Raw genomic sequence first — 14,038 nt, 5'->3', positions numbered from 1 at the left:
TTGTTTACTTCCATATTTTTACAAATAAAGGTTCTTTGCTTACACCGCTTTCTATTTTTGTTTGCACATGCAAATCAGCTGATCGTTTGACACTTTTCATGAACTTACAGGAAAAAAATCTCCGGACTAAATCCTGCAACTTCTGACTAGGACCAGTTGCTCAGATACTCTCTCAAAAGTGTTCCCACTTACAGGTTTTATGTCAATAGGAACGACTTCCTGTAAGTTCTGACTAAATCCAGTAAACCGGACTGCTATTGGAACAGACTAAATATTGTGTGAGTAAAGTAGCCAGTTTTTGATCATTTCTTTTCGACTATTTTCAAAATTAATCAGTTAATCGCTCGATTAATCGAAAGGAAAATTTCGGTACAATTAAATCGTTAACCGAATGAAAATAACCGTCTATAATCGGTTATTCGATTAATCGTGCCATCACTAGTGGAGGCTGATTTGGGCTGATCATATAAGAAGATTAGAGCGTTATTCTTTGCTTGTCACAAGACAAATGTATATGCTAAAAACCTTTTGTTCAAAAAAGCTACTAGCTCAATCTATCATGCAATATTCCACTCTAAATTGCAATATGGAATACATTGTTAGGGAGGGGCATATCAAAATAAGGTTCCCCCTTATTCCAAGCACAAAAGAACATTATCCGCATCATCTGTGGAAAAAAGAGAACTGACAGTAGTATCATACTTTTTAAAAGTCTAAACATCCAACCGCTCCGGCATTTATATTTCTATAAGGTCTTAAAAATATTTTTCATTTCTAATGGCTATTTATTTAACAGAAACTCTGTAAACTATAGTCTGAGAGTTAACAATTTTAATTTGTCCTGAGTTCCACCGCATACCTAACACATTTCTTACATTTTTATACCTCGGTTGCTCCGAGGCTATATAACTGCTTACCAAACAATTTTAGGAATATTCGAAACAAGAATATATTTCTGAAAAATATAAAGTCATGGCTTTTAAATCATCATAATATGGGTATCAAATGGAAGGTATGTTAAAGATCCCTAATTAAAAAATATTTTTAACAGTGTTGCCACCTATTTTGAATCGCAGTTTTTTTTTTTTTTTTTTTGAAAAAAGGGTAAAATATTACTTTACTATTCAGGGGTACCAAGAGAAGGTTCTTAAACAATGCTTTCCCTATATACAAAATGTTATCCTTTAGGATAATAGTGTAAGGTTGCCACTTATTTTCGATTCTACACAATTTATTTAAAACATCGCAATATGGATATAAAATGAAAGGTTTTGTTGCGAACTTTGGTCAGAAAATATTTCCCATCAGGGTTGCCACGCTTCCATTTAATACAAATTTTTATTTTGTTAATTTCAGTCAGCATTTTTTTATGTATACACAGTACATATACGCTCAAGATATGTACCAATCATTCAGTAAAATGAAGTTCATTGAAACCAAGATGATTTATTTTACTACTGATCAATTGGCAATTATTGCCAAATTATATAATTCTGGATAATTCCGTACCAACTCGATTAATTTTTCCTCCATATCAAACAAAACTTGCAATAGAATACCGTCAGCTCGTCCGTGAAAAACACAAACAAATCTTTGACGAGTTAACTACACTCTAAAAAATTTTTGTTTAAATTTAAGCATATTAAAAGAGGTAACCCGTTTCCTCTCTTAATGTATGCAAATTTGCACACCGTGTTAATCAATTTAAATACTGCTTTTTAACTTTTATTTGCCATATGTGTGGCGTACACTCTAAAAAGCGCATGTAAAACTACTACTGAAAAGTGTTTAGTTTTCAACCAGAATCTGTTCAAGTATACGCACAAGATGTTCAAGATTTGATTTTGAACATGAGTTGTTTAAAATATACACATGAAATGTTTAAAATTACAAACATTTTGAAAGTAAAAATCTATTTTTTACAAATAATATATACTAAGTGCCAGGGGCGCACGCAGGAATATATTTTTTGGGGGGAAAGGGTTTATACTTTTAAATATATATCATCAGCAAATACTAAAAATTCGCTCTTTAAAATACATTTATGAAAGTTTTATTTACAGTATGAAATAAATAAATAAACTTTTTAAAGTATCATCAATTGCATTTATTTACATAAAATTTACAAAGAACTCAGAAATTTTTAACCGGCTTCAAAAAAGGGGAGGTTATCAATTCTTCGGAGTATTTTTACTTCTTTTATTTATTCCACCGCATAACTTTACACCGCGTGAACCGATTCCAATAATTATTTTTTTTTTTACCGGAAAGATGGTACCTTAAGGGTCGTCTCGTAATTTGGTTTAGATCCGATCATTAAATCATGAAAAAATCAACGGTTAAAGATGCACTCAACTTTCAAAAGTAATACAAAAGAGTTTTAATATAAATAAATAAAAAAATTTCACGAAATTTTTAGACTTTTTTATTAATTTTCTCGATTTCTGGTTTCTTATTTTTTAATAATTCGAATAACGAACATTTAACTGAACTTCTATTTATATCATGTAGCTCATTTTGGTGGAACAAATTCGAAGTTAGCAAATTAAATCTTCGAATGCTTATTAAGTACATATCAGTGGTAAACTTTTTTAGGCTGTAAAGTTAAAAAGCAACAGTAAGTGAGTATGCATTGCATATTTTTAGGACAATGTTTTCATTCGCAGTTAAACTTTAAAGCGCTCTCAAGAAAAAAGAAAAATTCTTACAAAATGACGCACAAGAAATGGAAAAGAAAACTTTTTCTTTCAAAATTTCTTATATCATAATAAATTTAGCCCCAAAACCCCTTGTGTGCGCTACGTGACAAATTTGATATTTAAAAGTAAACAGACATTGTTTAATTTTGCACACAGTAGGAGAGGAAACTGGTTACCTCTCTTTATATGCGTAAATTTAAACGAAAATTTTTTAGAGGAAATTTTAAACATTTTATGTGTAAACTGTGAAAAAGCGAACAATAAATGTTTAAAACTCAAAAAACAAATTTGAACTTTGTTCTACGCCACACATATGATAAGGAAAAGTAAGCAAGCAGTGTTTAAATTTGCATTCATTAAGAGAGGAAACTGGTTACCTATCTTAATATGCGCAAATTTAAACAAAAAATTTTTAGAGTGTAGAACAAATTTGAAATATGTTTGTTGAATTCTAAACACTTAAGGCCAAATTCACAGTGCGTAGTTAACTCAGAATCGGCAGTTGACTACAGATTTTCAGTACAGCATTGTGAATTTTGCCCTTATGGCCCTTAATTAAACTATTTTAAAGTATAGTTAAATCATTACTTAAACTTAACTACACAAATTTCTATAGATTTTCTTAGTGTTCACATTTACAGTTTACACATAAAATGTTTAAAATTTGCTCTAAAAGTATTTTGTTTTAATTAACGCATATTAAGAGAGGTTACCAGTTTCCTCTCCTAATGTGTGCAAATTTAGACACCGTGTTAATAAAACTAAACACTTCCTATTAACTTTTGCATGCCAAATTTGTCGCATAGAGCAAAATTGCACATAAAATGTACTTAATTTTTATTTTTAGTAGGGAATGTATCTTTGCGTTAAAAACGTTTGCAGTTTTAAACATTTCATGTGTATATTTAAAACATCTCATGTTCAAAAATCCTGTCTTGAACATCTTATGCGTATACTTACACAGATTTTGTTTGAAAATAAACACTTTTCAGTAGCAGGTTTACATGCAGTTTTTAAAGTGTATAAATAAATTGCGGAACGAACACTGAAGCAGCGCTGGCGGTAAAAAAAAACGGCACTGTCTCGGACGGTCTGAACAACTCTATTTGGGACTGTGGCAACGATATTATATTTTTCGCTCACACTGATAGGTACGGCATTGATATGTTTAGTTAGACCTTTATTGTAAAAATCACCTATATAATTGATTTGAGGTCGATAAATAAACGCCGATCTAATTCCGATTGCAGGCATCGTTTATATTCGCGCCGCCGCTACTATTCCCCGATTACGGGCCATTGCCCTTGCGGCTCTCGTTTGTCTTGACAAATTTCTTTTAGCTTTAGGCATTTTTAAACGCTTCGCACTATTCGGTCATATTAAAGATTTTTTTGTATATTTAGTATCGAACTTCCACTTTGTAAATGCATCCCTGATTCGCTGTTGTTTGTGCATGCCACTACTGCGTTGGAAAATAGGAATTCGGCTAGACAGAGGAAGGTGTCCCATAAAAAACAGGGCTTAATTACTTTACCATATCAATTCTAATTTGAACATACTTATGTACATATGTATGTATGCATGTATTAAAATCTAATTGGATTGATTGAGTGATGATCTGTTGAACTAAAATGGTTGAGTTTTGTTTTGTGCAGAATTTGCATGAAGCGAAACAGACATTTCTTTGTGTTATTTATTCTGCATGCTACTACAGCGATGTAAAATTAAGTTTCTGCCGCGCAGCGCCAACTTTTTTCACGAACTTTATCTTTATGAAATAAAGGAAAAGCTGAAGATCAATGTATGTACATATGTATGCCACACCAAGACGCTTACGGTGAGCATGTGCCGATATCGCAGCAAGCAGCATTTTGAAGTAAAAAAAAACAAAAACAGCTTCCAAACGAAATACACGATGTACAGTTTTTATTTGTTTTGAACGCAGCACTGCTTGTAGATACATAAATTTCGCTTTGGGCGCAGCGCTGCTTCTACATTAATTTCGCTTTGCGCATGCGTGAAGCTGGCAAAGGTTCTTTTTTACCTTTCTTTTATTAGCTCGGGATGTAGCTATGTAATATTGATGCGCCTGAAAGATGCAGCGATTTATATTCTCAAGTTACATACCTGATGACAGTGCGAATGGCAATTATAACAGGGAGGTTTTAGTTTTTTAAACTATAATTTTATTAATTTTGCGCTATGCTAGCTGAGTATAAAAAGAGAAGAAAATAGAGAGAAATAGAGAGAAATATATATGTGGTTTGTTGATGCTCTCTAAACACAAACGCGTGAAAGGCAAACGGTCTAGCAATGCGTGGTATTGTTGATCAACTTAATACTTTAATTAAACATACTTATTATTAAAATTTCGTTATACAGTATCCTACTGTGGTAGAAATATGTCATTTTAAAACTTGAGTCATAGAAATCGACCCAAAACATCGGCTGTTTTGCTCTCACGTTTTTTTGGGTTTTAATTTTATATATAGTATAGATTGCTCTCACCCTCTTCGCTGAGTGTATGAAAGATACCTTCCCAATGCAAAGAGAGTATTTTAATAATTTGGAAGTTATACACTCCATTGCCGAGATAAAAATTGAATGGCCTTACATTTTTGAAACCGATTGACTTATGCCAGCATTTTGAAGAGTTGATGGGCTTAAAGTCTGACACGTTTGCTGAAAATTTTTTAAACACAAAAGAAAAAATTTTTCTATTTTTCAAAAAATTTATTAAAAATCCGGTGGTCGATGATTCCAGTGAACGGTCAATACTCACCGGAATTGCAAAATATTTCAACGAGGACTTAGGTTTTTTGCTTTTGGATTTTGAGGTAAGGTCTCTTTCTTCACAAAAGATTGTTATGACGCAATTGACGGGCATGTATTGTTTTAATTTTCAGTTCGGATTAAAAGTGAATAGCATTGTCGCCAGGGTTCCAACAAACACACCGTTCAGTGCGTTTGTCGGTAAGTATCTTAACATATTTATTAAAAAAAGCGTATATCATTCAATCCTTTATATTTGCAGAGGATGATGCAACAGGTGGAAAAGTTGTGGCCTACATTTTAATTGAAAAAACCATAGTTAGTAAAACAGAAAATTGTAATCTCTTGCTTAACTTACAACTAGTGATAAATTTCTTTTTTGTATTAAACATAATCTATCCACGCGAAATATCGCAAACTTTAGAATTTTTAGTAGGCTTCTTTTATAAGCATTATCCCATCTATACACGTGGTAAAAAGAAAAATATTAACAGTTTGCAAAAAGTTAATAGTTTCATAAGCAAAATTACAGCTTTTGAACAATAAAAGAACCGTACTAAATATTTTATTTATTAACTCACCGTTGTATCATAGTTTTTCTTACAAACTTTTGTCTGAACGTGTCTTTTAATAGTGCTACATATTTGCTTAATCAAAACAAACTTGCACATACATACACCGTGACTCAAACAAGTGTTCACATGTTGATATTTTTTAATATTCACAATGTTTTTCAAGTGAACAGTTTTTGGTTATTATTATTTTTTTATATTATTCAGGCTTTAACTAAAACCATATAAATCAATATTTCACACTTTATATAAAATTCAACATATTTTTTTTTAATTTTAAGCGGCTAAATATCTTAATAAGTTTTATTGCTGACTTTGATTTTTTGAAATTTTGTTTACGAACGGTCTTGCGCATTATATTCCATAACTAATTCATGTTTATACGTATGGATAAAAGTGGAAAAATCCATCAGCAAAAAAAAATATTAAAAATAATCGTAATTTTTTAGACGCTTAAAATTTGCCCTTTATTATATTAAAAGTTGATGAGCTATAGAACTGCTTATCCAAAAATGTTCTAGCTATTAAGATTAAAAAGTTCGAAACTTTGATGAAAACGTTTTGCATTTCGTATAAAGCTTGATACTTTGACTTATATACAAACATACACCCCGTGTCATGGTTATTAGCGCACTACATATTCATAAGNTTTATATTATTCAGGCTTTAACTAAAACCATATAAATCAATATTTCACACTTTATATAAAATTCAACATATTTTTTTTTAATTTTAAGCGGCTAAATATCTTAATAAGTTTTATTGCTGACTTTGATTTTTTGAAATTTTGTTTACGAACGGTCTTGCGCATTATATTCCATAACTAATTCATGTTTATACGTATGGATAAAAGTGGAAAAATCCATCAGCAAAAAAAAAATATTAAAAATAATCGTAATTTTTTAGACGCTTAAAATTTGCCCTTTATTATATTAAAAGTTGATGAGCTATAGAACTGCTTATCCAAAAATGTTCTAGCTATTAAGATTAAAAAGTTCGAAACTTTGATGAAAACGTTTTGCATTTCGTATAAAGCTTGATACTTTGACTTATATACAAACATACACCCCGTGTCATGGTTATTAGCGCACTACATATTCATAAGTTTGAACCATTTATATTTTTGTTATTTAATTTTAGTTATTTTTTTAATAAAAATATAGTTTATTTTTTAACAAAAGCCGTATAAATCCAGGTTTCTTACCTAATACTGTATTTAAAATAATTCAACTTAAAAATTGAAAGCCTTTAATTAGATTTTTAGAAAAATGCAGCCCATTAAATTTTATTACGTGTGCCAGTGCAAGTTTTAAGCGGCTGGGGCTTTCCGTTGATTTTTGGCTATTATTTTGGTTGAAGATGCCGCTCATTTTGTTCCACATAAAAAAAACTCGCACCTACTTTGCATGGAATTCACCACACTGCCAGCAAAAAAATTACCAAAATTCAACAGTAAGCCCTAGCCACTTCAACATGCACTTTATTATATTAAAACTGAAAGGGCTGTAAAGCTACATACTCAACATTTTTCTAAAAAATCTAATTAAAGGGTCGAATTTTTTAAGAAAGTATGTTGATTTTTTTTAAATATTGCATTAGGTTAGAAACATGGATTTATACGATTTTTATTGAAGAATAAATTTTATCTTTATAAAAACAACTTGTAGTATACGTATATAAATAAACATGTTAAACCCCAAAATAGCGATATTAAACATAAGCGCAAATATGTATTATTTTGTATTTTTATATATTAACAAGTAAATGTATCTGGCCACACTGTTCAAATTGTAGTCCACAGCTTACCGTCCACTATGTAACTTGAATATCCACAGCTTTTCAATTCATGTTCCACATTAGCTGATCTTTCGCCTATAAAAAGCGTGCTCCTCTGGGCGTTCGTCTCATTTGGCTGAAGGCGTCCGCTCAAGAGGTAAGCTTAAATAAGTAGTAGTAGGTCTTATTGCTATTTGGAAGATGAACAGCGCAAAGCTGGTCTCTTTCAATAGTAGTAGTCTGTATGTATATTGTAGTTTTTATCACAACTACTTAGATGAACAGCGCAAGCTGGTCTCTAGTATTTGTAACCCAGTACTATACGAGTTGAGATGAACAGAGTAAATCTGGTCTCTCACTGTTAAATGATACCACTGCTGTACTCTTAACTTTGCCATATTTTTTAAGGTTTTTACCCTGTACTCGCACTTACGCTATAAATACACCACCTTTCACTAAAACCTTCGGTTCTTTTTATTTATAATTGGCGCCCAACATCGTGGCAAACCTTTTGAGTAATACGCCAAATTCGATTCGCCGAAGCGAACGCATTAAATCCAAACCAATGACTACGTTCACAAACGAACAATTTGAGAGGCTGATGCAAGCGGTGGGTCAAGTAAATGAAAGGCCTGGCTCGTTTAGCCGCTGCACTGCTCGTTATACTGGTGAGCGCAGCTCCGCGAAAGTTGAGGAGTTTATTGCTGCTATTATGACTTTTAAAACAGTCGAAAAAATAAGCGATGCCGACGCAATAAGCGGTATGCCAATGGTACTCGAGGGCGACGCAGCAGAATGGTGGCGTGGCGTGAAGTCAAAAGCCAATGCTTTTTCTGACGTAATACGCATGCTGCGTGAAGCGTTTTCCCCTCCGAAACCATCTTGGCGTATTTATGTTGAGATATTCGAATCAAAACAGCAGAAAAATGAGGCAACTGATACCTTTATCCGTAGGAAACGCTATTTTCCCAACTGACTAATGAGCCAGCTGAAGCTGACCAAATTGATCTTTTGTTTGGGTTGTTACACATCCAAATTCGTGACAAGGTAAGCCGACAGAGAGTTCAAGGTTTTGATGACTTGCTAAAGGAAGCTAGAGAAGCTGAATTATACCTGCAAGAACGCAAAACGCATGCTGTGAACACGGATGATACTCAAAAATCGAGTGGTCCAGCGCGTTGCGGATTTTGCCGCAAAAAGGGACATAGTTCCGAAATGTGTTTCAAAAAGAAAAACAGTGAAGCCCAGGAAGCGCATGCCGCAAAGCTAGCGCAAGCACAATCCCTAAGGCCTAAATTCGCTTGCTATGGTTGCAATGCGCTGGGGGTAACTCGCGCGAACTGCCCCAATTGCATTAAAACAGAGGTAGCGAAACCAAACACAGTGAGCTTCAATTCATTAAATGCTACAAATGGTCAAGAAATCCCAAGTTTCAACTCTTTGAATTCATTGAGTGCTACCATTGGTCGAGAAATACCAATTGCTAATATACAAATATTTGGAGTACCGGGTCAAGCATACTTTGACTCAGGAACGCGAACAAGTGTTGCTAGTGCTAACCTAAAACGCATAATGGATTTTAAAGGCTATGTGTTCAAGAGCGTTAGATGTGAGATAACTCTGGCCGATGGCAGTACCTCCCTCGAAAGGTGCTTGTCAACAGTATGTAAGATAACCATAGATGGACGCACTCTGGACATACATTTCATTGTTTTGCCAAATGCGAAAAATAATAGAACCTTGGTTGGCGCAGATTTCATGGAACAGGCAGGGATTGTTTTGAATATGGGTCAGCGTTATTGGTATTTCGAAAATGAGCCAACAGAGCACTTTGATTTTGCCGATCCGCTACCGCTTGAATTAAATCTCGTTGAGAGAGTGAAAGTAAGCGACCCTATTAGCAAACGAAAGCAAGAAGATGAATGGGTAAAGGAGGCAGTGCAAGCGAAAGTTTATATGTCCGAATTTGAATATTATGGAGCAGAAGTTCCGAATACCTATTCGCCGCATTCGATTCAGGACATTTTTAGGGATTCTATTCCACCAAACGAGATTACACCCGAAAGAAGTTATGGTGCTGGATTATTTAATGGTGCCATCAACAAACAACGCTCAACAGATTTGCTTACTATCGACTTCCGGTTCCTTAAGAAACTGATGGGGCCGAGTTAACAGAAACTCAGAAAGCACAACTTAATGAAACATTACAAGCACATCCTAGCATTTTTGGTGCATCACATGAGCCTACTCCCTATGCTCAACATTTTATAGACACTGGTAACCATGAACCCGTTGCACTTCCACCATATCGGCTATCCTTCCCAAAGCTTCAAGAGTTGAAGAGCGAAATACATAAAATGACTGAGAACGATATTATCGAAGAATGTGATTCAGCGTGGTCATCACCGGTTGTTATGGTACCAAAAAGGGATGGAAGCACACGCGTCTGTGTAGATTACCGGAGGTTGAACGCAATAACGAAGCCCGACAGGTATCCACTACCCCGTATGGACGACTTGTTACATGCCGCTAAAAGTACCAAGTTCATGACAACTCTGGATTTACAATGTGGGTATTTTCAAATCGCTGTTGCGGAAAAAGACCGCGATAAGACATGTCTCATTACGCCGTTTGGTACCTACCGCTTCAAGCGTATGCCTTTCGGCCTTCGGAACGCTCCGGAAACATTTCAACGCTTGATTGACCGTTTTAAGACAGCGTTACCAAATATTCAAATCCTTGCGTATCTTGACGATAATATTATTTGCTCACATTCATTTCTAAATCATTTAAAAGACCTGCACATAGTATTTGAGAAGCTTGAAAAGTTCAAACTGGNTCAACGCTTGATTGACCGTTTTAAGACAGCGTTACCAAATGTTCAAATCCTTGCGTATCTTGACGATATTATTATTTGCTCACCTTCATTTCTAAATCATTTAAAAGACCTGCACATAGTATTTGAGAAGCTTGAAAAGTTCAAACTGCGCGTTAACAATGCTAAATGCCGTTTTTGCTGCGCCAGTGTGAAGTACCTTGGACATGTTCTCACAGCCGAGGGTATCAAAGTTGACCCAGAGAAAACGATGACAATTGCAGAACGAAGGGCGCCCCGAAACATTAAAGAACTGGTGTCTTTTATTCAAACTTGCTCGTGGTACCGGCGATTTATTGATCAGTACGCGAAAATTGCCAAGCCGGTTACAGACCTCACCAAGAAAAATGCTGTTTGGCAATGGCGCGAACCGCAGATTGAAGCATTCAATAAACTAAAAGAAATGCTGGTGAATCCACCAATCCTGAAGCAAGCCGAAGATAACGTATCCTTTATGATTAAAACTGATGCAAGCGCGTATGCACTAGGAGCAGTACTGCTGCAGGGGGAGAGAGACCAGGAGCATCCTATTGAGTATGCAAGCCGTTTGTTGACTCCAGCTGAGCGTAACTACTCAACGACGTAACGGGAAGCACTTGCCATAGTATGGGCATGCGCCAAGTTTAGAGGGTACATCGAAGGCGCTGAAGTGCATCTAGTGACGGATAACCAACCACTTAAATGGTTGCTAACCATGAAATCACCGTCTGGTCGTTTAGCAAGATGGGCGCNGAGCGTAACTACTCAACGACGGAACGGGAAGCACTTGCCATAGTATGGGCATGCACCAAGTTTAGAGGGTACATCGAAGGCGCTGAAGTGCATCTAGTGACGGATCACCAACCACTTAAATGGTTGCTAACCATGAAATCACCGTCTGGTCGTCTAGCAAGATGGGCGCTTCAAATCCAACAGTACAATTTTAAAATTGACTATACGCCTGGGAAGAGTAACTCGGTAGCTGATATGCTTTCACGACCATCATGTCCCGAAAACAGCCATAGCACTCCGAACTGTATTTCTACGTTTCAAGTGGACTTACCACGGAAGAAGCCAAGCGAGTTGAGAAATGAGCAACTTAAAGACGAATATATGAAGAAAATAATAAACTCTATAGAAGAGAACGATGAAAACGTCACTTTATGGTATAATCGTGGGTATCTCTTAAATGATGGTGTACTATACTGCTACGCTAACGATGGTGCTGAAGACGCACAATTGGTAATTCCTCATCATGAACGCGCACAAGTTTTGAAAACATACCATGACGAAAGCACCGCAGGTCATTACGGAGCGGAGAAGACAATCGCACGAATCGCAAGCCGATACTTCTGGCCAGGGATGCGCACCGAAATCACCAAGTACGTACGAAACTGCATCGAGTGTCAACGCTACAAAGCATCAAACATGAAGCCGATGGGCTTATTACAAACCACTTCAAGTAAGCACCGCTTCGAGGTAGTCGCTGTAGATCTTTTTGGTCCACTTCCCAAGACTGATGAAGGGTACCAATGGATACTCATAGCGGAAGATGTTGCTAGTCGATGGGTTGAAATATTTCCCTTGAAAGAAGCAACTGCTGAAATGTGTGCTAAAACGTTAATAAACGAGTTGTTTTTCCGATTTGGGGTGCCCAGGCGGCTTAAATCTGGCAATGGCGTTCAATTTGTATCGTCTGTCATGCAACAAATTGCATACTGTATGGGCATTAATCAGGTTTTTACTCCCGTATACCACCCTGAATCGAATCCAGTAGAGCGCAAAAACAGAGACCTTAAAGCTCAGTTAGCTATTCTAGTTCAAAATCAGCATAATATTTGGGATATTGGTATACCCGCTATTCGCTTTGCAATGAATTCTGCTAAATGTCAATCGACAGGCTACTCAGCAGCATATCTCACTTTCGGACGAGAGCTACGCACTTTTGACGATATAGAGCATGATGTTCGAGCCATTATCGAAAGTGATAACTTCATCCCTCAAATTACACCATATCTGAAGAACATGGTAGAAGGTTTTAAGAATGCGAGAGAGGCAGAACAATTGATGCAAGACCGTAATAAAGCTTACGCCGACAAACACCGAAGACCTCAAGACGATATAGCAGTAGGAGCCGAGGTTTTAGTGACAACGCATGTACTCAGCCAAGCTTCGAAAGGTGTTACAGCCAAGTTTGTGTCGAAAAGAGATGGTCCANGACAAACACCGAAGACCTCAAGACGATATAGCAGTAGGAGCCGAGGTTTTAGTGACAACGCATGTACTCAGCCAAGCTTCGAAAGGTGTTACAGCCAAGTTTGTGCCGAAAAGAGATGGTCCGTATCTAGTCATTCGCAAGAGAGGTGCATCAACTTATGAAGTCGCGTCCAAAGCTGAACCTGACGTGCCACTTGGAGCTTACCACGCCTCCGCTCTGACCCTATATAGAGGTAGCAATACTGAAGAACATCCGAATCCTGTGCAACCAATTCGTAAGAGGGGGAGACCACGGAAGACATAATAACTGGTTGTCGCCTGACTCGTGCTTACACTCATCATTCGTCAAGGGGGAGACTGTAGTATACGTATATAAATAAACATGTTAAACCCCAAAATAGCGATATTAAACATAAGCGCAAATATGTATTATTTTGTATTTTTATATATTAACAAGTAAATGTATCTGGCCACACTGTTTAAATTGTAGTCCACAGCTTACCGTCCACTATGTAACTTGAATATCCACAACTTTTCAATTCATGTTCCACATTAGCTGATCTTTCGCCTATAAAAAAAGCGTGCTCCTCTGGGCGTTCGTCTCATTTGGCTGAAGGCGTCCGCTCAAGAGGTAAGCTTAAATAAGTAGTAGTAGGTCTTATTGCTATTTGGAAGATGAACAGCGCAAAGCTGGTCTCTTTCAATAGTAGTAGTCTGTATGTATATTGTAGTTTTTATCACAACTACTTAGATGAACAGCGCAAGCTGGTCTCTAGTATTTGTAACCCAGTGCTATACTAGTTGAGATGAACAGAGTAAATCTGGTCTCTCACTGTTAAATGATACCAATGCTGTACTCTTAACTTTGCCATATTTTTTAAGGTTTTTACCCTGTACCCGCACTTACGCTATAAATACACCACCTATCACTAAAACCTTCGGTTCTTTTTATTTATAACTATCATTTTCTTCCTCTCTATCTTTTGTTTATTTGCATCTTCATCTTCATCTTCATCTTCATCTTCATCTTCATCTTCATCTTCATCTTCATTTTCATCTTCATATTCATATTCATCTTCATCTTCATCTTCATCTTCATCTTCATCTTCATCTTCATCTTCATCTTCATATTCATCTTCATCTTCATC

General features: G+C 35.9%; 1 protein-coding gene across 1 annotated transcript; it reads left to right on the top strand.

Annotated features, from left to right (window-relative positions):
- Positions 1 to 8,420: 8,420 nt before the first annotated feature.
- LOC108377028 (uncharacterized) lies at positions 8,421 to 11,280 on the top strand. The gene is made up of 3 exons (XM_017633290.1): positions 8,421 to 8,750; positions 8,867 to 9,986; positions 10,091 to 11,280. Exons 1-3 carry the CDS (start codon positions 8,421 to 8,423, stop codon positions 11,278 to 11,280), a joined length of 2,640 nt encoding a protein of 879 aa, XP_017488779.1.
- Positions 11,281 to 14,038: the final 2,758 nt, after the last annotated feature.

The sequence above is a fragment of the Rhagoletis zephyria genome, unplaced genomic scaffold, assembly GCF_001687245.7.
Source record: "Rhagoletis zephyria isolate East Lansing unplaced genomic scaffold, Rhagoletis_zephyria_1.1 Rzeph_scaffold_11343, whole genome shotgun sequence".
Lineage (NCBI taxonomy): Eukaryota > Metazoa > Arthropoda > Insecta > Diptera > Tephritidae > Rhagoletis > Rhagoletis zephyria.
The sequence above is the reverse complement of the archived record's forward strand: the minus strand, read 5'-3'. Positions and strand labels throughout refer to the sequence as shown.